This window comes from Xenopus laevis, chromosome 4S (genome assembly GCF_017654675.1).
Source record: "Xenopus laevis strain J_2021 chromosome 4S, Xenopus_laevis_v10.1, whole genome shotgun sequence".
Classification (NCBI taxonomy): domain Eukaryota; kingdom Metazoa; phylum Chordata; class Amphibia; order Anura; family Pipidae; genus Xenopus; species Xenopus laevis.
The window spans coordinates 81,135,153-81,160,197 of record NC_054378.1 but is presented as its reverse complement, the minus strand read 5'-3'; the positions used below and the strand labels follow the sequence as shown (position 1 = coordinate 81,160,197).

General features: G+C 39.3%; 1 protein-coding gene across 4 annotated transcripts in view; it reads right to left on the bottom strand.

The window, feature by feature from the left end:
• Positions 1-21,558, bottom strand: part of tlcd4.S (TLC domain containing 4 S homeolog) — a 32,244-nt gene extending 10,686 nt beyond the window's left edge. The window contains exons 1-6 of one of the 4 annotated variants that reach the window (XM_018259356.2): positions 21,330-21,558; positions 20,170-20,749; positions 13,382-13,542; positions 10,885-10,974; positions 6,914-6,972; positions 6,231-6,325 (exon numbers count right to left, since the gene is read on the bottom strand). In XM_018259356.2, the coding sequence (XP_018114845.1) occupies positions 6,231-6,325; positions 6,914-6,972; positions 10,885-10,974; positions 13,382-13,536 (399 nt within the window). In that variant the 5' untranslated portion in view covers positions 13,537-13,542; positions 20,170-20,749; positions 21,330-21,558. 4 annotated transcript variants of the gene reach the window in all.
• Positions 21,559-25,045: the final 3,487 nt, after the last annotated feature.

Sequence of the window (25,045 nt, the reverse complement as noted above, 5' to 3'; positions counted from 1 at the left end):
CAATTTAAAGGTCACATACAAATATGACAGCCTTACAATCTAAATTTGAAAACCTTTTTGAAACAAATTTTCTCTCCCTTTATATGACATCAAAACATGAGTTTCATGAGCTATTTTTTTCCATTCTTATTCTCCTTCTCTGTTACCTGCCCTATAGTCACCTTCAACCATACAATAATAAAAGTTAGCTTTATAGATAATGAATATGGCAGGTTGTGTATGTTTATCTATTGTTTATTATCCATTTTAGCTATTTTATTTGGCTTAATAAACAATGCAAAAAAAATCTAGATAAATGCCAACATATTTATAACAGCAGCTTTGGCCTGTGTTTCATGCCAATGGTTGAATGAGGAAGCAGTAGAATGTATGTACAGCTGTATTAACTAACAGGAAGTTTGGCTAGGTTTAAAGGAATTGTTCGGTATAAAAACTGGGTAGATAGGCTGTGCAAAATAAAAAATGTTTCTAATATAGTTAGTTAGACTAAAATGTAATGTATAAAAGCTGGAGTGACTGGATCTCTAACAGAACAGAATACAGCTTCCTGCTTTGCGGCTCTCTTGGTTTCCACTGATTGGTTACCAGTCAATAACCAATCAGTGACTTGAGGGGGGGGGACATGGATCATAACTGTTTGCTTTTGAATCTGATCTGCATGCTGAGAATGAAAACAAAACTCACTGAACAGTTATGTCCTATGTGCCCCCCCTTCAAGTCACTGACTAACTAACTAACTAAGTTAGAGAGTGGAAAGCTTTTGCAATGTTATGCGAGACATCTGCTCACTTCAACCTTTATACATTACATTTTTGGCTAACTAACTATATTACAAACATCTTTTTTTATTTTGCACAGCCTATCTATTTACCCAGTTTTAATTTTTACACTGAACTGTTTTAAGGACCCACAGCAATCATTGTCCCCTTTCAATATTCTAGCTATTTTGGTTCAATAAAAGATTAACTGTTACTGTTTGCGAAGGTTACTGGTCAACAGCAACCTTCACCCAAGTTACTAAATAACACATGGGGCTGATTTATCAAAATGTAAGAATTTAAGTTCACAACAGAATCATTTACCCACTTTATATTGATTCATATGGAATTTTTAAAAGCGTATTTGTCAAACGGTGAACATTAACTTTAACCGATTCAATACACTTCTAAAAATCCCATAGAATAGAAAGTGGGTGAGTTTTTCTGTGGTAAACTCTAATCTCAGGTATCGATAAACCTGCCCCAAAGTGTAAAGAACATACTAGCATACACAATAACTCCTTATCCCACTCTAGTTTAGTTTAGAGTATCCATCACTCTTACAAATGTACTGATGTGTGCATGAAGAAATATCACAGAATTTGACAAAAACAGACTGTGCCTATGGGTTGAAAACTAATGAGATGAAAGAATACATTTATGGCTGACACCCCAATAGCATGAGATTTATGTTGTAGCTGGATTGAAGCGCTTGCCTTCAATCATTAATTTCTCTCCATAACCAAAACATCAATTTTACACTTCTACACTGTGCCACTAAACAAAAACAAAGATTGAAAGGAAGAGGAACTCCAGCAGGTTAACTGCAAAACATTTATTCCAGGTTGTGGCAACACAACAACATTGTGCCACTAAACTTTATATCTATATACTGGATTTGTACTTGAGTAATACATTTCTGAGATACTCATCAGAAGCAAGACTCTTCAAAACATATTTTGTTGTATGTAAATAGAGTATAATTTTGAGAATATACTTTACTATACTTTTTGTTACAAACGATCATTTGTATGAGAAATGTTCACTGTTGCTGCAAGTAGATTAACCTATTCCTGACCTTTGCAAGTAGAGATTGGAAATGATCAATACTATATGTTTACTTTTAAACTTGCAGAAATGGGAGGGTCTTATCTAGAACCATGTTTGCTCATATTTTATTAAAGGACTTTGACCTAGTAATAGTAAGCTATTTTCACTAACTACAAATCCCATTAATATTTACAATTCAGAACCTTTCAGAATCTGTTTTTGATATGCAGCATCTGCCAACACAGTTTTACCACTGCTCCTTCCACAGTACCAGCAAGAGAGTGTGTTTTATAGTTAAAGGACCAGTAACATCAAAAAATTTTTTTTGAAAATTGGTTAGTAAAAAACGAAAAATAAACATCAAGGCAAATTAAACTTTTAAACAGCAAAGCCTTTATTAAGAAATAACTTACCAAAACAACACTTCCTGTCCTCTGCAAAAAAGGCGAATGGGCGACCATCCATCCTGCAGAGCTCGATTTCTCCTCCTGGCTATTCTAGTGACAGTCTGCAGCGCTTCACCTATTCCCAGCAGCAGCAGGTACTGGAAGAGCTGGATCAGTGGGGTGCGCATGCCACCTGCTCCGGGAGTTGTAGTGCCCCCGTCCGATGCTGGAAAACCCAAGACGAAGATCAACCCCCCTAAAAGCGATGAGACCGCCAATGCTAAACTACAGGACTGTTCTTTCCCCAGATCTGACACAAGCTCACAGCCATTATAAACAGGCCACAAATCCCGCGAGCTACAACATACCTCCAGTCGGCAGTCACGATTTCCCTCCCCGATCAGAGACAGTGGATGTATAACCCGTGCGCTGAGATCACCGCTCCTACAGCAAAGCGAGACCCTCCGGAAACCACAGCGCTTCCTCGCAGCTGACACATTTGAAAATCGCGCTTGCTAGCTCCCAGAGTCCGGACAGCAGCATGTCCAGCGGCAGCCCCACAGCATACTGTCTGTGAGTCTGGAAGCTGCCTGCTGCTGCAGGAGAAGGCGGAAGAGCCACGCACACGATCCATGGAGTTGCCTTGCTGAGCCAGTGTGTTGCTGTCCAATGTGTTGGACATGCTGCTGCTGCTGTCCGGACTCTTATCTTGGGCAGGAGACATGGACTGAGAAGTAGACGGGGGCACTACAACTCCCGGAGAAGGTGGAGCTTTGCTGTAGGAGCGGTGATCTCAGCGCACGGGTTATACATCCACTGTCTCTGCTCGGGGAGGGAAGTCGTGACTGCCGACTGGAGGTATGTTGTAGCTCGCGGGATTTGTGGCCTGTTTATAATGGCTGTGAGCTTGTGTCAGATCTGGGGAAAGAACAGTCCTGTAGTTTAGCATTGGCGGTCTCATCGCTTTTAGGGGGTTGATCTTCGTCTTGGGTTTTCCAGCATCGGACGGGGGCACTACAACTCCCGGAGCAGGTGGCATGTGCACCCCACTGATCCAGCTCTTCCAGTACCTGCTGCTGCTGGGAATAGGTGAAGCGCTGCAGACTGTCACTAGAATAGCCAGGAGGAGAAATCGAGCTCTGCAGGATGGATGGTCGCCCATTCGCCTTTTTTGCAGAGGACAGGAAGTGGAGTTTTGGTAAGTTATTTCTTAATAAAGGCTTTACTGTTTAAAAGTTTAATTTGCCTTGATGTTTATTTTTCGTTGTTTACTAACCAATTTTCAAAAAAAATTTTTTGATGTTACTGGTCCTTTAAGCCGGTATGGTGATGTTAAATAAGGACATCAAATGAATTATGTTCATGGCCTAGTTTCAAGATCACAGTTATCTTCTCTTCTAATTACATTCTTTATCACAGAGCTGTCATTTATGACTAGTGGGATGCTCATTATTGGACTGGATACAACAAGGAGCCTTGTTAGGAGAGATTTCTGTGCTCTTTTGCAATTGCCTCCACATTCTATGGCCTTCTACATTCTTTTAATCCACAGATTCCCAGTTACAAAAGTTCTCACTCACTGCATCTACCATATAGAATAGATGTATTTTAAAGAACTATGGACAGTTACTGATCGTGGCCATACAAAGGCAGACAAATGCTCGCCACTCTGCAATCTAGTGGCCTATATACATTAGCAAAGAATGTCACACACATCACGCAGATGTTTGGCGGCTTTCTTTTATACAACCCGATCTTTATGCCAAATACAAATTATCTTGCTGGAAATTAAGGCATTTACAATACACAAATATATATATAAAGCTGTGTAGTTATCGTTGATGTTCTTTTTATTCTCCTGCACATTCCATAAATCATCTGACATTAATACATGCAAAAATGTCAGATTACCAAATTTACAAACATATACTGGTATGGTATCTATTATGCAGAATTCCTGTGATAATGCGTGTGCTTTAATGCTGGATAAGCAGGTTTTCCTGTCATTTGGATCACTATACCTTAAGTCTACTATTAAAAACAAAAACAAAGTGAAAAGGATTATTTTGACACTAGATATATGGATTCATGCATCTTAATTACCATAACAGTATACAGAGCACGTGCCACTGTCTTATTATTATACAGATAAATGAAATAACTAATTTAATTCGAATTTGGTTAAAATTAAGTAATTTGGGGCTTTCTGGATATCAGGTTTCCAGATAAGATATCCCATACCTGTACTTGTATTCACTGGCAATAGAATTATCTAAGAGCCCACACAATACAAAAATTTAAAGGAGAACTAAACCCTTGCCCCCTCCACCCGCTCCACTGCTCCCTCCACGACCCCCCTCTCCAAGCTCCTTCCCAGCAGTATGTATTCTTTTTAGAAGTCTCCCTTCTGCTGACCTACTATAAATCTGCAGAGTGGCACAGCAGAGCATGCACAGTAGAAGCTGAGTCAGAACATAGATTCAACTGCGCATGCTCCTCTAAGATCCAAGTCGCTGCTCTAACAGAAGAGGCTCAGAGACAGACAGAAGATGGCGCCTTTGAACTCTGCAGATTTATAGCAGGTCAGCAGACAGAGAGACATGCTGTGGGGAAGGAGCATGGAGGGGGGTCAGTGGTGGGAGCATTGGAGTTAAGGGTTTAGTTCTCCTTTAAGAAAAGTTCCCCCAAATTGTTCCGATATGTAATGCAAATGTATCGTAAATCTTTATGTCCTTACTCTTTGCACATCATTTAATAACACCTTTTAAATTTCTAACTTTTACCTATTTTTTTTTATCTATTTGTACTCATGTTTGTTTTTTGCATTTTCTTCCCAAAACAGAAGTAATACATGATGTGTCACAGCAGTGGAATGCTGTGCTGAGCATCAACTAAACTGCTGCATTTGAACTTCAATCAATTAAACGGATTTTGTTTTCAATGAAACAAAAAGTTCCTAAAATAGTAAGGAGTGTTGTATAAAACCTGCCTTATTACATACAATTTGGTAATAAATCCTACATATACTATAGCCCCATGTTTCCCTTCCTAAATTCCCAAGAGAGCTTTAGGTCCCTGAAGTTTGTGCTAAGAAGCAAGGCATGCAAACAATCACCCTTTTCCCGACATGCAGTAAGCCACAAACACAAAAGCTTTCACCCATGCAGCAAGGGGAGACAGTCTTTCCATGCAAGCTTTCTCCATGAGCTTCTGCTATTTATTATTCATGACCAAGAATGAACTTCATGTAAGCATCTCTGTGAGCAGAATACAAACTGCCTAAACAGCCCTCTTGAAGTTTGATGAATCTGTATTTCTTGTATATTTGTATTTATATGTAATCATGTATTCTTGCAATTATTATCACAAACTGCTAGAATATTAAAATGTTTTGGTTCTGTATATTTATATTTGTTTGGGAGACAGGAGGACAGAAGTCGCTATATTTTTATGTGATAATTCTACGCACAACATGTCTGACTCTGGCCTGTAGCTATGTCTTGCTCAAAGAAAAATTTGGTAAAACCTGATTTCAATAAGATTTTCTGTATTAATATGCTAAGAATGATAGCAGACATGTGTCATTGCCGTTATCACTTTCAGTGAATTCAATCGTAACATACAAAAACCCAGCAGTAGAAAGTACAAAATTTAAATCAACATTTAACAAAAAAGCTTAGCAATAGATATGTATGTGACTTCAGCATACCGTTACAACGGATTCTAGCACAGAGGAAAAATATCTACACAATCTAACACTTTCTGCCTTTTTCTACTGCTTTGCACCTGCAGCATCGAAGCACTGTGTTCTTGGTTTTGAACATTTCCCTGTGTTCAAAGCTCCTCTCACAATACTGGTAGGTTAACTGGCTTCTAATAAAACTAATGCCACAGCAGGGACTAGTATAAAGAATGTCGGTGCTATAGAAATACATGAATATTATCTCTCTTATTGTGCTTTAGAAGTTCATTCCTGATCATGTGTTTCAATCTTGTCTGCATGTACTACTGCTGGGTAAAGAAACATGGCACTCACCAGTACATAGTAGTAAGCATACAGAGCTGCCAAGTGATGTGTCACAAAATATTTATCACCAATCTCCTTCCAGTAATAAATAATAAGCAACAGGTCTGCAAGAAAGCATAAAATCCATAAGATATTAGCATTGATGTCATTCTGACGTCTATCTGTGCAAACATTCCCTAAGCTTGCAGGAATAATATATAATAATAAAATCAGGAGAAAAGCTCCATAGGTTTTACATTTTTACAACCCCTTTTACATTTTCTTTTTGTATTTGTCAAATGGGAATATTAATATGTGAAAAGCTTTTTTATTTTACAACCTTACTAGTCAAGTTAGCAGTTTTAGGGTATTTTTTTCCCACCAGCACCTATTATCCTTTCATATTAAAGGAAAACACACTGCAACACCACAGTCTGATGGGGATTTCTCAGCAGACTTAGCATGGCCTGTTGTCACTTGGGGCCTGACCAGTTTAAAAGAGCATAAGTGGAAGTCTCCACTGAGCTGACAACCCTTAAGGTATTTACATAAAGAGAAATGTGTCCTAAAACTACGCCAGTGTAGGTATTCTCCTGTGTATATACAGTGTAAAATGCAGGAGATGGGGATGTAAAAATTAGGTTTTACTGTATTATGTATGAGCAGTACACTGGCTAAAATGTTTAGTCCATAAAAATTTAATTTATAATTACCTGAAATGAGGTAGCCTGAGGTTACTGCAACATTCAGCTTGACCATGAAGGGATCACCCCTGAAAAATATTGGTTACATAAAGTTACTAACAACTCTTACCTCTTGGACTGCTAGAATCCAAATTAGCCTCATGTCTATTTGCAGACACCTGCTTACTGGTCTTAAAATATAGGATTATGTGAAATAAAGGATCTAATTTCACAGCTGCATTGGTACAGCAATCAGTGTGGTGTAAGTCTCATTTCTTACATGAAAGGAATGCTGAACAGAGCTATTAATACATGATCACAAGTAGTTGTGAAATTGTAAAAAGAAGAGTTTTAGCACCTTAGGGGTGTTAGCAAACAGAGCATATTGATCACTGCTCTTTTCAGGAAAATGCTTAAAAAATGGAGGAGACTGCTACAACAATTGCTGTGAGTTACCGTAGCAAGTGCCCTCATTAAGACATAATTGTGGGTAATGTTCCTTTTGATTTTTTTGTAAAAATTTGTCTGTGTGTTTGAATATGTCATAATTTGTGTTCAAAAACCTGAGGGCAGCCTGGCAAACTTTTTCCTTTGTACTAGAGGTATGAGATGGGATTATCCAGAAACTTGTTATCCAGAAAGTTCCATAGACTAAAACATTTTAGCTTCCCAGGGGCCATTTGTAAAGCTGGAAAGTTGCAAAAGGAGGAAGTAAAAAAAAAGTAGAAAAAACTTCAGACCAGTTGATAATAACAGGACACTCTATAAAGTATTATTAAACGTTAACTTAAAGTCTAAGATTCCAAGCATACCAGATAACAGACCCCATACCTGTATATATGTATTTCATAGGTTATTGTTCATTTAAACTGCAATGTATAGAGTTAAAGCTTGAGATTTTACAGACGTTACAAAATAATAAATGTTCTATAACAAATACTGTAATCTGTCTCTCCATTTAATATCAAGTAACATTTATGAAACCTTGCTGAAGGCAGCTTCATTTTCATACTTGAAATTAGGTGATAGGTCTATGCTAAGTAGAGACTATTTTATAACCCTGGCTTACATAACTCTGGCTTATGCAGGATAGAAGAGGTTTACTTTATGATGCCTTGCGAAGCACTGACCTTTGCAAAACAAATGACAATCATTTTTTAATGGCTGCCGGACTGCAGCATATAAACACATAAAAAAAGAGCACATACAATATTGGGCAAGTGCCCCTTAGTACTAAAGAAAAAATGTTAAGTTAAGGTTTTTTTAGATAAGGGGTCTTTCGAGTGAACATTTTTAATACTGATGTATAGCGATGGGCTAATTTATTCGCCAGGCGTGAATTCTCGTTGAATTTCCATGTTTTGGCGCAGATGAATAAATTAGTGAAAATTCGCCTGTGTCAAATTTTTTTTTTTGTGACGCCGGCGTCAGTACAGACACCTGCGACAATTAAACGGACGCTCATTAACTAATGTTCATGAAATGTCATTTCACAAATTTTTTGCCCAATTCGTGAATTTCACGAAAAATTTCGCAAATTTTGTGGCCAAGCGAAATGGGACAAATTCGCTGATCACTACTGATGTAGTCAGCCTAATAGTTATTAAAGTATTTTACACACAGGAGGGGTCATTTATTATGGGGTATGCAAAAAGGCCACTATTAAACATTTTCTAGCACTTTGCACACTGTAGCATGCATTTAAGTAGTGTAGAGTGCAGGTACCTGTGGTTTGCCTGTTGATTCCTGCGTTAGGCAGTACTCTATCCAAGACGATATCCTCACCCGCCCACTGCCTGCACCCCAACTGTCAGACACGCAAGTTAGTGAGTGTCAGGAGATACAGCCAGCATTGGGAGCCTGTCATTACCACCTACCCTAAGGCAAGGTAGTAAGGACAGAGCTCTGCTGCACTTCCAAACTGCTGTCTTCAACAAGCTGTATGCTGTGTGCAGAGGGCAGCTATCACAGGGGCACAAGTTCTTGGTAAGTGAGAACTATGTCCCTTATCACTCTTGGATCACATGGATTAAAAAATGACCCTTGGGAAAGCTATTGAAATTGAATGCAAAAATAGGTTATGTTATTTAATTTGACTATTAAACTAAGGATGTCTTCTGTGCTGAATTGCACAGAACTAGAATCTAACTTTACATCAAAGGAACAATGTCATGAGATAATTTTTTTTTTTTTAAACACATCAGTCCTCCTGCAGAATATTGCTTTGAAATCCATTTTTTAAAAAGAGCAAATGGATTTTTATTTATATTGAATTTTGACATGAGACTAGCCATTTTCTTATTTGTCCAAGTCCCCTCAGCCATGTGACTCTGATAAACTTCAGTCACACTTCATTGCTGCACTGCAACTTGGAGTGATATCTTTGTAAAAATTGTTTTTACATGGAGGTGCAATGAGATAGCAGTGCAAATGACTGTGGTTATTACAGACACAATATTTTTTTTTTTTAAATACATGTTAATTGGTGATAGGATTATGTAAGTATGTATTAGCACTACTAGGATAGGCAGTGCTGTACAGTTTTAAAATGTAGAAAAGTATACACAGGGAAGACAAACAAAATTATACATAGGTATAAATATACAGAGATTAACTGCCATGTGGTGAAATACATAGTAGGAAAAAGGTTCCTGCCCCATAGAGCTTCTAATCTAATCCAGGTAGTGGCTAACATACAAGTGTGGGGAACATGAAAATAAGGACAATGGACAAGCCCTAAAAAGCAATAAACAACTGACATAAGCAGCAATTCCGAAAAATAAATTGATTTGCATTTCTCTCACAAAGGCTAAGTTTACAGCCTCCTGTACATTTACATACAAGTCATAAAGCTAATTTTCTGTCATTTTTTGGCTGCAGACAACCAGTTATATGTGCCCAACAGACAAGTAGCTTTCTTAGAGGGTTGGTTCACCTTTAAGTTAAATTTTAGTATGTTACAGAATGGCTAATTCAAAGCGACCTTTAATTTTTTTTTTATATAGCTTTTCAATTATTTGCCTTCTTCTGACTCTTTCCAGCTTTTATATGCTGGAACATATGCCCTCTAAGTCTACAAATGTTTTAAAATCCCTAAGTGTTATTACTTATATTATTCAGGCCATCTCCTATTCATCTTCCAGTATCTTGTCCAAATCAATGCATGGTTGCTAGGGTAATTTGGACCATGGCAACCAGATTGCTGAACTTGCAAACTGGAAAACTGCTGAATAAAATGCTAAATGACTCAAAAACCACAATTAATCAATAAAAAACTGTTGCAAATTGTCTCAGAATATCACTCTCTACATCATACTAAAAGTTATTTTAAAGGTGAACAAACCCTTGAAATGTTATCTAAACCCAAAAATCAAACTAGGTCAAACTTAGTAAAAGGGGTCCATTATCAATTCACATGCATTTCTGTTTTTAGTTTTTTTTTCCAGATATTAGCAGTTTTAGACAGCTTTATAATGCTAATACCAGGCTTTGAAGGCCCAGTGTGTCAACGACCCTTCATGTCTATAAATTTTCTATATTTAGTTAGCCCTCCAGTTACTGACTCTAAAGGTGGCGATGTCTCCCCGATATGCCTACATTGAGGTGGGCGATCAGATTAGAATGGAGGCAATATGGGCGGTTGGATTGCTAGACTGCATCAATGAACAGATACGGCTGCAATCCCACAGGATTTTCAACCCTGCCCGATCAATATCTGCCCGAAAGTCGGGCAGATGTCAATCGGGGAAGCCCGTTGGAGGACCTCACACACGGGAAAATAAGCTGGCAACTCTGTCGGCAGCTTTTATCAGCCCGTGTATGGCGGCCTTTAGTTTAGCCAAAAGCCTGGTATTAAGAAGTCTAATAGGAAGAACATGATGTAAGTAAAAACTCATCAAACACCAAGTTTTGTTAATTTTCTGTTAGCCTATAAAATATTGTTAAATGTGTTAGATATTGTCTGATTTTTAACTGAAACTGTAGAGAAAAGGGCTACTTACCAAACAGGGTCAGCATTAACAGCATCATCGTACACCAAAATATACAAGCAGAAACATCCAACCACCAAAGCATGGAATGAGGACACCGTCCTGTAAAAGAAACACATTTAGGGGAAACACTTGCACATCTCTAACATGGCGGCAGGAGTATTAACCCACATGATAAACTGATGACGTAGCAAATCACCCTCCGTCACCTATTGCATGATAGACAAATGAGACAAGAGACATATAACAAGAAAAATATTACAAGAAAAATATAACAAGAAAATAATAAAAGAGGGGTTCCCACATAAACCACAATTCTCTAGGATACATCCTTACCTCTCCCTTAATTTATATTGTAGTGACCATCACAGTGGGGTAACAGTGGATATGGCATTACATTTATTAAATGACAGGATGACAATGTGTCCCTTGACCCCTACTCTGTGCAGAAAATTAGTAATCAGAAACAATGTTAGATAAGTAAAATAATTTCTTTAATTAGCTGTGATACAAGCTATAAGTGATTTATAAACATCCTCAGAAATATGCATATGAAGAAAAAAGGGTTGATTATGCTTCCACCTTGATACAAGGCCCATGAGAGAACTTTTGCCATGGCTTTCCTGTGAGACAAGTCTGCTTTCTTACTTGCTAGAATACTATATTATTTTCTATAACATCCCTTGTTTTAGCAAGACAGTTGGCAGCAATTTATAATAAAAAAGTGAAATGTACACAACTCCGATCTCAGAACCGACAAGTATCTTTTTCTTTGTCTGTGTGAAAATACTGAAGAGTCTGTTTGTTACCATCTTGGACATTTCAGAATAACGTCAAATAATTCTTCAGGTACTTATGAGATATAATCTATAAAAGTATACATTTCTTTCTTCACAATCTCAGCATGCCCCTTTTCTAAGAGAATGGCAAACATTACTTCACATTCCCCAAAGATGCCTCAAAGTTCATCCAGAATCAGTGAAATTTAATGCTGAAATGCATTTCAGCGTTGCAGCTGAAGTTGGGCCAATAAATGTTTCATTACAAAGCTCAGGAAGTGTACATAGAAATTGAAACCCTATCAGAATCCAAGATCGTACCACAGTTTAATGGAAAAGAATGGAGCAGTAGCAATCTCGATTTCCTGGGTTAAATCGGTTTAATAACCTTGATTAAAAATACAAAAAATACTCTTATTTTACATTTCAATACCTGCAATTTATCATAAATGAATGAAATTGTAGCCGATAACTACTCATTATTGAGGAATGGGTGTGTTAGGTCTAAGGGCTACATATTAGACCCAGTATAAACTGCTGCAATTCAAGATATTTATTTTTGCTCTAATGCACAATGAACAACGACATCAATACATTCACCTACCTTTTCAGAATATTTTGCTCTTCTGAAATTAAAGGGAATGGTAACCTTGAAAATACTTTTTGTATGCTTACAGAGTGGTTTTGTATGTGTAAGGGCAATGGCACACAAAGAGATAAAATATCGCTACCATGGGCGACTAATCCATTGCAAATGCTTTCTCATTGGCAATACTGTAAATCAACATAAACTGGTGACTTCATTTTTGCAAGGTCGCCCAGAATTTCCTTGTGAGGCATTGCCCTAAAAGTCAGTGAAAAGAGCCCTATGCTGATAGTAGTGTAAGCAAGATAGAAGACTAGGAAGTCAACAGCAGGAGAAATAATCCTACCAAAAGCTGCAGAACTAGCATACACTTATAAGCTCCTTTAGCTCTTTGTAGAGACACAGCTGGATGAGTTTGGCAGCAGAGAAAATAGCTTGTCGTCTGAGCATTAACCCAGGAAGAGATTCCAGAAGATATATTGGAAATAAACTGGGTCAGAGCCAGAAAACACAAACTGGAGCCAAGAAGAAATCTGAAGCAGTGTCAATAACAAGGCCAGGGTCAGAACTGATCATTTCTTGAGGAGTCAATGACCCACTCACAATAACTGAGCACTTTATGCGCAGGCAGAAAATATATACCGTAATTGTCCGACTTCATCTTAGGGGAAAGACTGCAATTTTTGTTTGTTTTGTTCTGCAACTATATCCAGTTTAGAATTTGAAAAGTTATGTGGCTGTTAGGATTCCAATGGCCCTAGCAAAAAGGCAGTGGTTTAAATTAAATACTGGAAGAGCCAAAATAAATAAAACAAATCTTAAAAATAATTTAAAAAAATACAACCAGAATAGATCAATGCAGAGAATAAATACTAGAGAGACAGAAATAGAAAATATAATCAACAAATAAAAATCTAAGTTCACTCTTACTTGCAAGAAAAAGATATCTGAAGATATTTCTATATCATACTAACAGGAAATTGTAAGATTAACTTCCCCTTTAAAAGTAAGACATGAGGCAGGCTGTGTAGGGCTGCAAACGAAAGGTGTGTATTGGTATGGCTGGGCAGAGGAGCCACTGATGTTCTTGGATTGGGCTGAAAAGAAAATTTTTACAGTTAAGCAAGGAACTTGTTTATATTACCTGGAATTCCATTCAATCTTCTGTCTTGCACTCAGCTTGTGGAAACCACCAGTTAAACGGGTGGAGAGCCAGGAGCTTCCAACATGAAACAGGAACTGAAATACTGCTAAGCTAGTCACTGAGATAAAGACAGTCAGAGGGCTGAAGTTAGCCATGGTAACCTGGAAAAAAAGAAAAAATTGGTTGGTTATATTGAAATGTAAATTGTGACATCTCAGACCTATTATAGATCCTACAAAGCACCATGGGAAATGGAATCTTGGATAGGGGAGAACTGACTAATGTTGCAAAAGTTGAGTGGAAGGGTTGTAGTCAGGATAAGCAGTGGAAGGAATAGTAAGAGACAGACAAATACTGTTTTCAGTAGCAATAACATTTACAAATAACTTTAAAGCATCTCATTGTTTAATTAATGTAAACAGGCTACTAATTGCCTCTTCTTTGGGGCGACTAATCTCCCCAAACGACTTCCCCCTGTCTTCCGCCGGCTATAATGGAAAATCGCCTGTGCCATGCTGCAGGAGATTTTTCATTATAGCCGGCGCAAGACAGAGGAAGCCGTTCGGGGGAGATTAGTCGCCCCAAAGAAGAGGTGATTAGTCGCCCTTACCCTAAGGCAGGGGTGTCCAAACTGCGGCCCAGGATGGATATGAATGTGGCCCAGCTTGAAATTCAGTTCCCGAGGAAACGTCATAATAATAATATAATAATAAGTCTATTTAATATCCAGATGTCCAATATTCTAGTGCAGGGTTCCCCAACCTTTTTTTACCCGTGAGCCACATTCAAAAAGAAAGAGTTGTGGAGCAACACAGGCATGCAAAAACTTCCTGGGGTGCCAAATAAGGGCTGTGATTGGCTATTTGGTAGCCCCTATGTGGACTGGCAGCCTACAGGAGGCTGTTTTTAGCAGTACACGTGATTTTTATGCATTCAAAACTTGCCTCCAAGCCGGGAATTCAAAAATAATCACCTCCTTTGAGGCCACTGGGAGCAACATCCAAGGGGTTGGTGAGCAACATGTTGTTCGCGAGCTACTGGTCGGGGATCACTGTTCTAATGTATAGCTCCATCTTGTTATTCAACTGGTATTGCAGTTCTTTTCTGTGTATTTTCTTTACTTTTACAAATTAAAAGTGTTTGTGTATTTCATGTGTGGCCCCCGGACAATTTTTCTTTTTCCAATGTGGCCCAGGGAAGCCAAAAGATTGGACACCACTGCCCTAAGGGTTTAAGCACACGGGCAGATTCTGGGAGATTTAGTTGCCTGGCGACTAATCGCCTCTTTTGCGGGGCGTCAATCTCCCCGAACTGCCTTCCCCCTGCCTGCTATAATGACAAATGCCAGCGCCAATGCACTCGCAGTGGTTTGATTTCTGAAGTCAGAAATCGAAGCACTGCGAAGCTTCGGGCGACTTCAGAAATCGAAGCACTGCGAGTGCATTGGCGCTGGCGTTTTGTCATTATAGCAGGCAGCAGGCAGGGGGAAGGCAGATCGGGGAGATTGTCGCCCCGCAAAAGAGGTGATTAGTCGCCAGGCGACTAAATCTCCCCGAATGTGCCCGTGTGCTTAAACCCTAAAGGGGTTGTTCATCTTCCAAACACTATTTTCAATACAGTTGTTTTCAGATTGTTTCATTTGGTTGATACAATTAGTTGCTAAACGCATGGAATAAAACTTATTTGTGTCTAATTTACAGTGACACCTCAATGTTATATCCCCAGATTTTACACCAATTTTTTTTGGTCCGTTGAATGTGGGTTCAACTGTAACTGCACATAATGTCTCCTTTCATCTTTACCATATGGGCTTTGTTGCATACAACGAATTTGGTTTCCTGAATACTAAACAAACCATGATCAGGGGGAAAATATAAAATTGCATTACAAAAACAGTTTTTTTTAAAAAAAAATAATTCAAATAAATGTTGAGAAATAATTAAGATAATTAAAAATAATTAAGAAAATGTGAATGCAGATGTAGAATGTTGTGCAATCTGGTTGCACCTTGTGCCACCTTAATTACAAGGTGTGGTAATGGAATAAGACAGTAAAGAAATAGATTTGTTTTTTCTCAGATCGTCAGAAACAGGTTTAGGCAGTTTTGTGTATTATTGAATTTCAAGTTTTCTTTGAATACCTTAAGAAACCTCAGGAAGTGACACCAAAGTTTTCAAATATAAATATTTGCTTTCCTACAGTGGGCTGAACAAAGTTTAGATAGGCCAAAATGAAAAACCTGTCAGACCAGTGACCAGCAATTTTGTGCATGTCCAATGTGACACACTAATCCATGGTCTGATCCACTGCATCAGTGCAATGGTTATCAATAGGTCTTCAAATACACGACCATTTGACCAAGTAATATCTCAAAACTCTGCCCAAGTGTGCGTGCTAAAACATTTCTTTTGTTTACAGTGTAAAGTCATGGATTGTGGCACTGAAAACTATCTGCTTCCCTGTAAAACTGGTTAAAAGTGACAAATCAATGTAAAGTTTGTGCCTACAATATCTTTGTAACAAAGCATTGTTCTGAAATGACAGACTCCTTGTTTTGCTCAACTAGAGTACTATTTAACAAGCCTGAAAAGCATTAATGTTATAATTAGACAACAATTTCTCTAAGGGAAAAATCACAGTGTTCCTTTATGGCACAGACTATTTTCTCCTTATAAGTCCACAGAAAACCATTAATAGGTGACTTCAAATAGACTGAACTGTTGCTACATTTGAAACCTGAGAACGATTTGTTGTTGTGACTTGTCTCATAAATCTCCCTGATGAAATGCATTTGCTAGGCTTACCACTACAACCATATGGAACTTCCCTGGGGCGTAACTATAGAGGAAGCAGACCCTGCAGCTGCAGGGGGCCCAGGAGGTATAGGGGCCCCATGAGGCCCTAATTCATATACAATTTCAATAAATATTGGAGAAACAAGTCAAACATTTTGGGGGCCTGAAAAATAATTTGCTGTGGGGCCCAGTAATATCTAGTTACGCCACTGGTTTCAACTTCCATTAGTTTACCTCTGGAATACTTGTAACTTTAGATATGTCTGTCTAAATTAGGAGCCTACTGAAAATGTCTAATTGTGTCACACAAACAAGATCATCACACTAAATTGCATGTTTGAAAGACAAATTTATATACAATTCAGTTTTAAAATGAATAACGTCTGATTTTTAATTTGTTAAAGTGATATTTGATATAACTTGCTGTCTCGTAATATGACTTGCTCAGTGTTGCACAAATTGAACAGTAAATGCAATCTAAACACACAGGGGCAGATTTATCACACTTTCTATTCATTCCTATGAGATTTTTAGAATCCCAAATTTATCAAATGGTGAACATTAATGCATTGATACATACAAATCCCATAAGAATGAAGAGAAAGTGTGTGTTTTTTTTTCCCTGAGCTCAAATCTCACATTTTGATAAATCTGACCACAGTGTAAATAGCCCTATTAAGAGCAGGGGCACACAAAGCTACAGGGGGAGATAAGTTGCCCAGCGACAAATCGATTGTTCTTCAGGTGAAGAAGCGATTTGTCGCTGGGCGACTAATCTCCCCCTGTAGCTTTGTGTGCCCCTGCCCTAAAAAGAAGTTAAATTAATTTGTAGATGTATTTGCTTTTAAATATATCTGGCTGTTTATATTCTCTGAGTAAACAAAAAATGTTTTCAATTGCAATCACATTTACAAACTACCGAAAATATTTATCAAAAGAAGGAGTAAAGTTATTTGCAAGCATAGGCTCCCTACACAGGTACCTTACCTGAAACAGTTGTTTAAAAGTACAATTTGCCCATCAACTAAAAAGATCATTTCAAGTGATATGGTCTAGTAGTTGAAGCCAGGAAAACTATGGGTTGCAGCTTGCTTGGCCCTGCAAACAATCAGACAATGGATACATTTCATTGTGAATGACAATTTTCTAACCTGACCGAAAAGATGTAAAGTCTATGGCCACCTATTCTCTCAAGTCTAATCTGTGGAGGGAGGCCTTTGCTTGCTAAATGAATTTATTTCCCCTTTAAATGAGAGAAAGGCAAAATCACTGGGGAGCGTCAAATCATAGACATATATAATCACTTGGCTGATAGCCCACGGCTCCTGTTTGTAGGAGCTTATTCTCCACAATTTCCTTCAAGTCTTTTTTACAGGCAGACGCATGCTCTCTCCCCAGTGATTATACCTTTAGCTCTCCTAAGACATCAGGGACATTTTGTCACCGGAGATAAATCTTGGTGAGAAAACTTCAGGCAACTTCACATTGCGTATGTTTCCCCCACAAGCAATTTGTATTTTATAGGAATGTAACAAGAATTATTGTAGCTGTAGGTGACAAAATATACCATGTGCCATTGCCTTAACATACATACATACACTGAATGCAAACACAGGACTATGTGTTCCTTGTGCCACAATGTGTAACATAGTTAAAGGGACAGTATGCATTTCTTTTTAACATTAGCTGAATTAATATGGCTTGTGTTGAACATGCTTTTTGCATATTGTTCTAATTAAGAAACATTTGTTTTTTGATAGTTTTGGCATTAAAGAACCAGTAACAAACATTTTTTTTTTTAAAAGAAATTTGTTTGTACTTAACGAAAAAACTTTTAACTTGAAATTCGCAAAGTCTTTATTAAGAAATAACTTACTGATTCTCCGCTTGCGCTCCTCTTCAGAAACGGCGAAAGGGCGACAATCCATCATGCGGGGCTTGATTTCTCCTCCCTGGCTATCTCCTATAGAAGACGGAGAGGAGAAATCGAGCGGCGCCCGAGGATCGCCGCCCTGTCGCCGTTTCTGAAGAGGAGTGCAAGCGGAGAATCAGTAAGTTATTTCTAAATAAAGACTTTGCGAATTTAAAATTGAAAGGGTCTTGGTGTTTTTTTTTTGTTGTGTAGAAACTAATTTTTTTTAAAAAATTGTTTTATATTACTGGACTTTTAAACAAGAATATGAAGTATCACTTCCAGCCAGCTTTCTGTACTTCAAAGGAGCTGTGCTGTGTGGCCCTAGCCTGAGTTCTGATTTTAATATACTGTGCATGCGCACTGCCCTAATAAGCCACAACAGATTTCTACCAATGCTCCCTCTAAACTCTAAAAGAATTTTGTGTGAAAAGACAAAATTTTGTATTCATTCTGACCTGAGGAAACGTTTTTTAAAAATGCACACCACACGTTTAGAAATGTGTACTTAAAATATTTTACATTGAATTTTGCGCACATAGCCAAGAAGGAATTAGAAGGAACGTTGATCCCTGGCTAACAGAAATACCTGGCTTGGCAACACCAAGGAGTTTCATTCTTTAGGGTTTTCAGGATGAGTTGCATTCCTTATCACAAGATTACTTTCAGTGGATAAGAATTAGGCAGACACAAATATGAAAAACACCAACAATTACCTAAACTGTCAGCAAACTAATGTATGTTCATTAATTTGTCTTTTTTAGAATATTTCAGAAGTGTATTACCATACAAAAAAAACCCTAAATGCTCATCAATTACTTGTAAAGGAGATATCAATGTAGATATAAATGGAAACTGGTAGGAGAGTATGTGTTATGCAATGTGAAGACTTATCTTATTTTGACTTATATTTTGTGTGAAGTACATCCACTTAGCAGTCTTTTGCAAATCTGATTTTTTTTTTTTCGTTTCCAACATAACCTAAAGAAAGAACCGAGGTCTGCATGAGCCCATAAACATAGCAATTTAAATAGGTTTTTTTATTAAAAAATAAAATACTATGTAATAATGGAAATCAAAATGACTCAGTTGCGGGTAAAGGTGGCCGTACACGGGCAGATAAAGCTGCCGATATTGGTCCTTTACAGGCCCGGACTGGCAATCTGTGGGTTCTGGCAAATGCCAGAGGGGCTGCTATAAGGTCCCATAGAGAGTCAGTATTTAGTGGGCTGGTGGGAGCTGTTTGGGCCTCTGTGTGGGCTGATTGGGCCTCCGTGTACTTGAAATGCCAGGGCCTATTTTAATGCTCAGTCTGGACCTGGTCCTTTAGACCTATTCAGCAATTATGGGGGGCTTCCGACGTGTCTTCCTGATCAATATCTGGCCACGATATCGATCGGGAAGGTTTACTTTTTCTTGCCAATTGACCCGTCGGAGCCCATTGTTCCTCGTTGTAATCAGATTGTTCGGCCCTGGGGCCGAATGTTTGGATTACCCAATATAGTCCTGCCATTGGTGGACATATCGGTGAAAAATACGCTCGTTTGTCAATGTTGCCAGACAAGCAGATATCTTCATGTATGTACCTAAAATCTGGTGTTCATACAAAAACAAAATTGCACAAACAAGTCACCGTGTGATACAGCTCAAATGTCTGTGCCTTGTTAGTTACAAACTCATCGCTCAAAGGAAACATTCACAACTGGGAGTTCTCATATTTCCAGGGATACACAAACATTGCATTTGCTGAAAATGACTTCTCTGTTCCTTATCCATGAACAGGTGTCCCTTGTCTCATGGGAGTGCATTACTTTAGTCTTAATACTTCATGCTCAGATAAAAAAAATGCAACTCTAAGGCCACGCAACAACAACAACAGCACCACCTTCATTGTAACATTCATTTGAAACATGACAAATTGATATTTAATATGTTCATAGAAAGAGAGAGAGGAGGTTTCTTGGGAAAAGAGGATAAACAAAGGTGTGTAAACATTTCCAGTCAGCAGTAGTCCCCTTAGTTCATGACAAGAGTAAACATCCATGTTTGTAGGGGGGCCTGTAAGGGACATACTTGCTTACCTGCACCAAGGGCTCCTACATGCAGGCCTGAGAGCGGCTGTAAGTGGGCTCATTCATTGTGTCTAGCTGCCGATATCCATGCTGAATGCTGTCCGTACTGACCAGGGAAGAAAAGCTTATCTGAAAGGGGCAGAAGCCCAGACGGACGTGGCTACCGGGATTCTCTGTCAGAGCCTCGCAGAGATGGTGGCGATCCAAGCAGGGCTAGAGATGCTGTGAGGGAAGCCTCGGTTAGTCGCTGTAGAGTCTGTGCAGCAGCGGTCGGATCGAGTTACAGCAGGGTTTAACCCCTAGTGTGCCGGCCAGGCCCGCGCTGCAGTGAATGACGAGAGGCGGCGCTTGAGAATTGGCATGTCGTTGTTAGACTGGGACACGGAGAAGGTTCATTGCGGTCAGTCCGGTTCTAAGGGGCTCGTGTGTGATGCTGGCGAAGTGATTCCGCAGCGCGTCTGGAAATCCCTCCTGGGCACAACGAACGGCGCGGATGAGTCACACAATGGAGGAATGAGGGAGGTCTCGCGGGGCAATGTGGCTGGATGGAAAAGCGCCTTTTCATGTCTCATTCACCCAAAAATGTGTTCTAGGGGAAAAATGTAAATATTTCGATTACAGGGATTTCATTAGCCTTACCAAACCCCTATGGCACTATTTGCAAGGAGTCTCAAGTTCTGTCAATGGATTTAAAACTCATACAGGCAGTTTCATCAGCGCCCTATGATTGTGTTTGGCATAAAGACCTTAGGCCTACGGCACATGGAGCATTCTCTGCTGACATTTCTCTCATGACCAAAAATGGCCCAGAGACGGCCCATTACTGCTTAGAAATTGTATGCAATAGACCTATGTGGGCTTAATTTCTGAAGGTGATCTGTCAGGTCTGGACTGGGAGTCCAAATAGGCCCTGTCATTTCAAGTACATAAAGGCCCATACAGCTCTCAACCAACCCAATAAATAGTGAAGTTCTATGGCATTGTACAGCAGCCCCTCTGGCATTTGTCAGAACTCACAGATTGCCAGTAGGGTTGCCACCCGGCCAGTATTTTACCGGCCTAGCTGGTAAAACACATGCCAAGGCCAAAGCTGGTATTACAAATTTACCGGCAATGTAGTTGTAATACCCTTAACAAAAAGCCCTTGGCCCACTTTGCTCAGTAGTTACCTTTTTTTTCAGGCTTTTGGCCATTGCACGTGTTTCTCCACGTCCTTTTGCGTCATGGTGCGTGACTCCACCCCTTTTGTGCGTGACTCACAAACCACTCCTTTTGTTCCCACGCGCCGATAAAATTTTTTAGACAAGGTGGCAACCCTAACTGCCAGTCTGGGCCTGTGATGTGCAATTTATAATTTGCGTCATGTTGTGCTTGTGCTTAGGGTTGCCACCTGGCCGGTACTTTACCGGCCTAGCCGGTAAAACACCTGCCAAGGCAGGGACCAGTATTACAAATTTACCGGCAATGTAGCTGCCGGTAAATTTGTAATCTAACAAAAGCCCGTGGCCTACCCCCAAACGCACCTTTTTTGCCGGCTTCTTGCCAATCGCCGTGCTGAGGATCTATCCCAGCCAATCACGTGCCGTGGCTCCGCCCCTTTCAACGTCACAACCCACTCTTTTGTTCCCGCTCCCTCCACCGGCTGGTGGAACTTTTATTAAAAGGTGGCAACCCTACTTGTGCTTCTGTTAGTATGAGGCACTGCCCTGCTATTAAGAGATTATATACACCCTTTTTAGGGTCATCGCACAGGGCCATTCCTGCCATGAGGCAAGGTGAGCTAAAGTGAACGGCCAGATACAACGGGCGGCAAAAAGCCGCCTCCTGTAACTTTAAGAGCCAAATTTCCGTTTTTTAAACCGGAAATTCGTCTCTGCTAGTGCTGAAAGCGCAGTACACACTGATTGCACTAGCTATGCAGCCCCTTTTGACCTGCTCCGACGCTAAACTTTTAAGCGTGGAGCAGGAGAGGGGGGCGGCAGCAGCCCACGGATCACCTCTGTCAGGGTACACAGGCAGATTCAGGGGGAATCGCCCAGCAAGGAAACTTCAGGTGACTTCAGAAAATGAATCACTCAGGGAAGCCAGTTTGGGGAGATTAGTCATCCCGAAGAAGAGAATTTGTCAAGGGCGACTAATCTCCCCGAAATCTGCCTGTGTGCCCTGACCCTTAGGGTGAGGAGGACACTCAGAGCTACTAGTAGAAGCTAATTGTTATTGCTACAAAATAGACAATAGGGATTGTAGGCCTGGGTTCAGGCACACACAGCTGAGTTTGGAGCCAAATTGCAAACTCTAGTAGTTTGGTGCCAAAATCTACTGTGTGTGCCTGCACCCTGTCCAACGCAATGTATCCAGGTGTAGGCACATAAATAAGCGTGGGAGCAGATCCTTGGTCTGCGTTTGTCCACAGGCCCGAGATCCATACGCCTGACATTAGTCTTAGTTAGTCAGTTTGTTTGCGTTTTAGCCTTAGCATTCAGATTCAAAATGCAAACGAATGGATCTTACACACTGCATTTTGGGCTGTGTTCTGTTTCAAACAGTTTAACCACAGAGGAGCACAAGCCCAGCTGCAGGCAACTCTTCTTTATGAAAGGAGGCTGTCCTTTCTACAAGTAAAAACTGATACATTACCATAGCAACCATGCACGATGATTTGAATAAGAGACTGGAATATGAATGGGAGAGGCCTGAATAGAAAGATGAGTAATAAAAAGTAGAAATAACAATACATTTGTAGCCTTTCAGAACATTTGTGCAAAGAGTCAGAAGAAGAAGAAGGCAAATAATTAAAAAAACTAAAATAAATGATGAAGATCATTTGAAAAGTTGCTTAGAATGGGGCATGAAAGTTAATGTAAAGGTAACCACCCCTTTAAAAAATATGGGTTATTCACCTTCAAACACTTTTTTCAGTTCAGTTGGTTTCCGATCATTCCTATTACTTTCCACTGTCAATTTGTAACCGTTCTAATATTGAATATCAAAGTGTAAAGTTTAATTTCTCACCTTCTAAAGCAGCTCTGGGAGGTGGCTCTCCAACTCTTTAACTGTTTTAAATTGATACATTTAGTTGATACATTTAGCATCTTTAGCCCTGCTGAACGGAATCCCTGAGTTTCATTAAAGGTAGTTGTTAGAATTGATACAATAGTTGCCAATATTCTACAGATAATGCTATGAAATGTATCAACTAATTGTAGCAAATTGTAACAGTTCAGAATGCTCCTAGATCACTAGACACTAGAGACAGGAACATTAAACTTTAAAGGGTAACTCCACAAAAACAAAACTTAAGCTTTTTGAAAAGTGGACATAAGTTCACGCAACTTTGCAATATACATCAATTAAAAAATATGCAGACTTTTCATGATTTTTAATGGTTTCTGACAGTTCCCAAAGCCTAGCCCCCTGCTCTTCTGTTGATCTTTCTGACTACTTTGCTGAGCTGGCTGACTACTGTTACTTTGCATCAACAGCCATCTGTCCTCAGCCTGCATCCTCCAAATGCAAAAAGGAAAGGTTGTGGGAGCACTCCATGGCTTAATAAAAATGTACTAAAATATAATGGAAGTGCTACTGACCTGGCCAAATTAACTACAGACATAGAAAAAAGAAGAAAACTTGATCAATGCACATTCCCTGGTCCCCTGTCATATCAGTAATCTATGCAGATTCATGTATTTACAAAGACTGGGGTTTTTTAGTTACAAAATTATGATCATAAGATTGATAAGCCACCATACCACGTCAAAGTAAAACCCATATGGCGGTCCCTAACTATTTACCTCTGGTCATAATTTCAAATGCTAAAGCCTCCCGGCATAAGAGCATTACCTGAAATAAAAGGTCTCCCGACCTGGGCATTGGGTTTCATCATAGGGCTTAGTCCTCCCCCGCCATTAGCTTTCAAAGGGGAGAGATAACCTAGACCCCAGCATTGGTTCCATGAGATTAATGTGCATTGATCGATTTTTCTTCTTTTTTCTATGTCTGCATCCTCCAAACCCCACAATTCCCTGCACATGTGATTTCAATAAGGAACAGAACATCATAGTGCAATGCATTGTGGGTTATGTAGTTCCTGCATGCTGTCTGTAAGTTGTGGAGAAGTAGTTACAATTTGTAACATCAGTGTTTAGTTCCTCCTTCCCTGCATGGATTTCAAATGATGCAGAAAGAGAAGAACTGTTAAACAGCTGGATTTCAGCATAGAAATATTTATTCATCTTTTTGAAGGAACAGGTAACTGTGATGGGTATATTAGGAGTTTCTGTATTATCAAATTTTGGTTTGGAAGCCGGAGTTCCCCTTTAAGGGGCAAATTTAGCAAAGTGTGAATTTAGAACTCACCACAATAAAACTCACTCACTTTCTATTCATTCCTATGGGATTTTTAGAATTGTGTTTATGAATGGAGTTCACCATTTGATAAATATGCAGTTAAAAATCCCATAGGAATGAATGGAACCTGTGAGTTTTAGTTAAGTGAGTTATAAATTTACATGTTGATAAATCTGCCCCTAAAAGGCTTGAATTCCATCCCATTTGTGGAGCCATTGGAGTTGCTGAATGTAACAGTCTTAGCAGACTCTTGAACTGCCTTGCTGCAATAGAAAATAGATTTCCCATCTGTGGATCTGGTGCTAAAACTAAATGTGGCTTTACATGGGCCTGGTATTGATTGTCTAGGTTTAATTTCGCTATCATATCACTCTGACTGCCTGCCTAGCGGCAATTATAAAGTAATCACTGGTCCAAGGGCCAAACGATTGCATCAGTCTAATATCACCAACCACAAGTGGGCATATTGGTAAAGATCAAGCAGGTTTCTTAGTCAGCACCTGTAACCTCCAAACTACTTGAGCCTGGTGCACGTCCA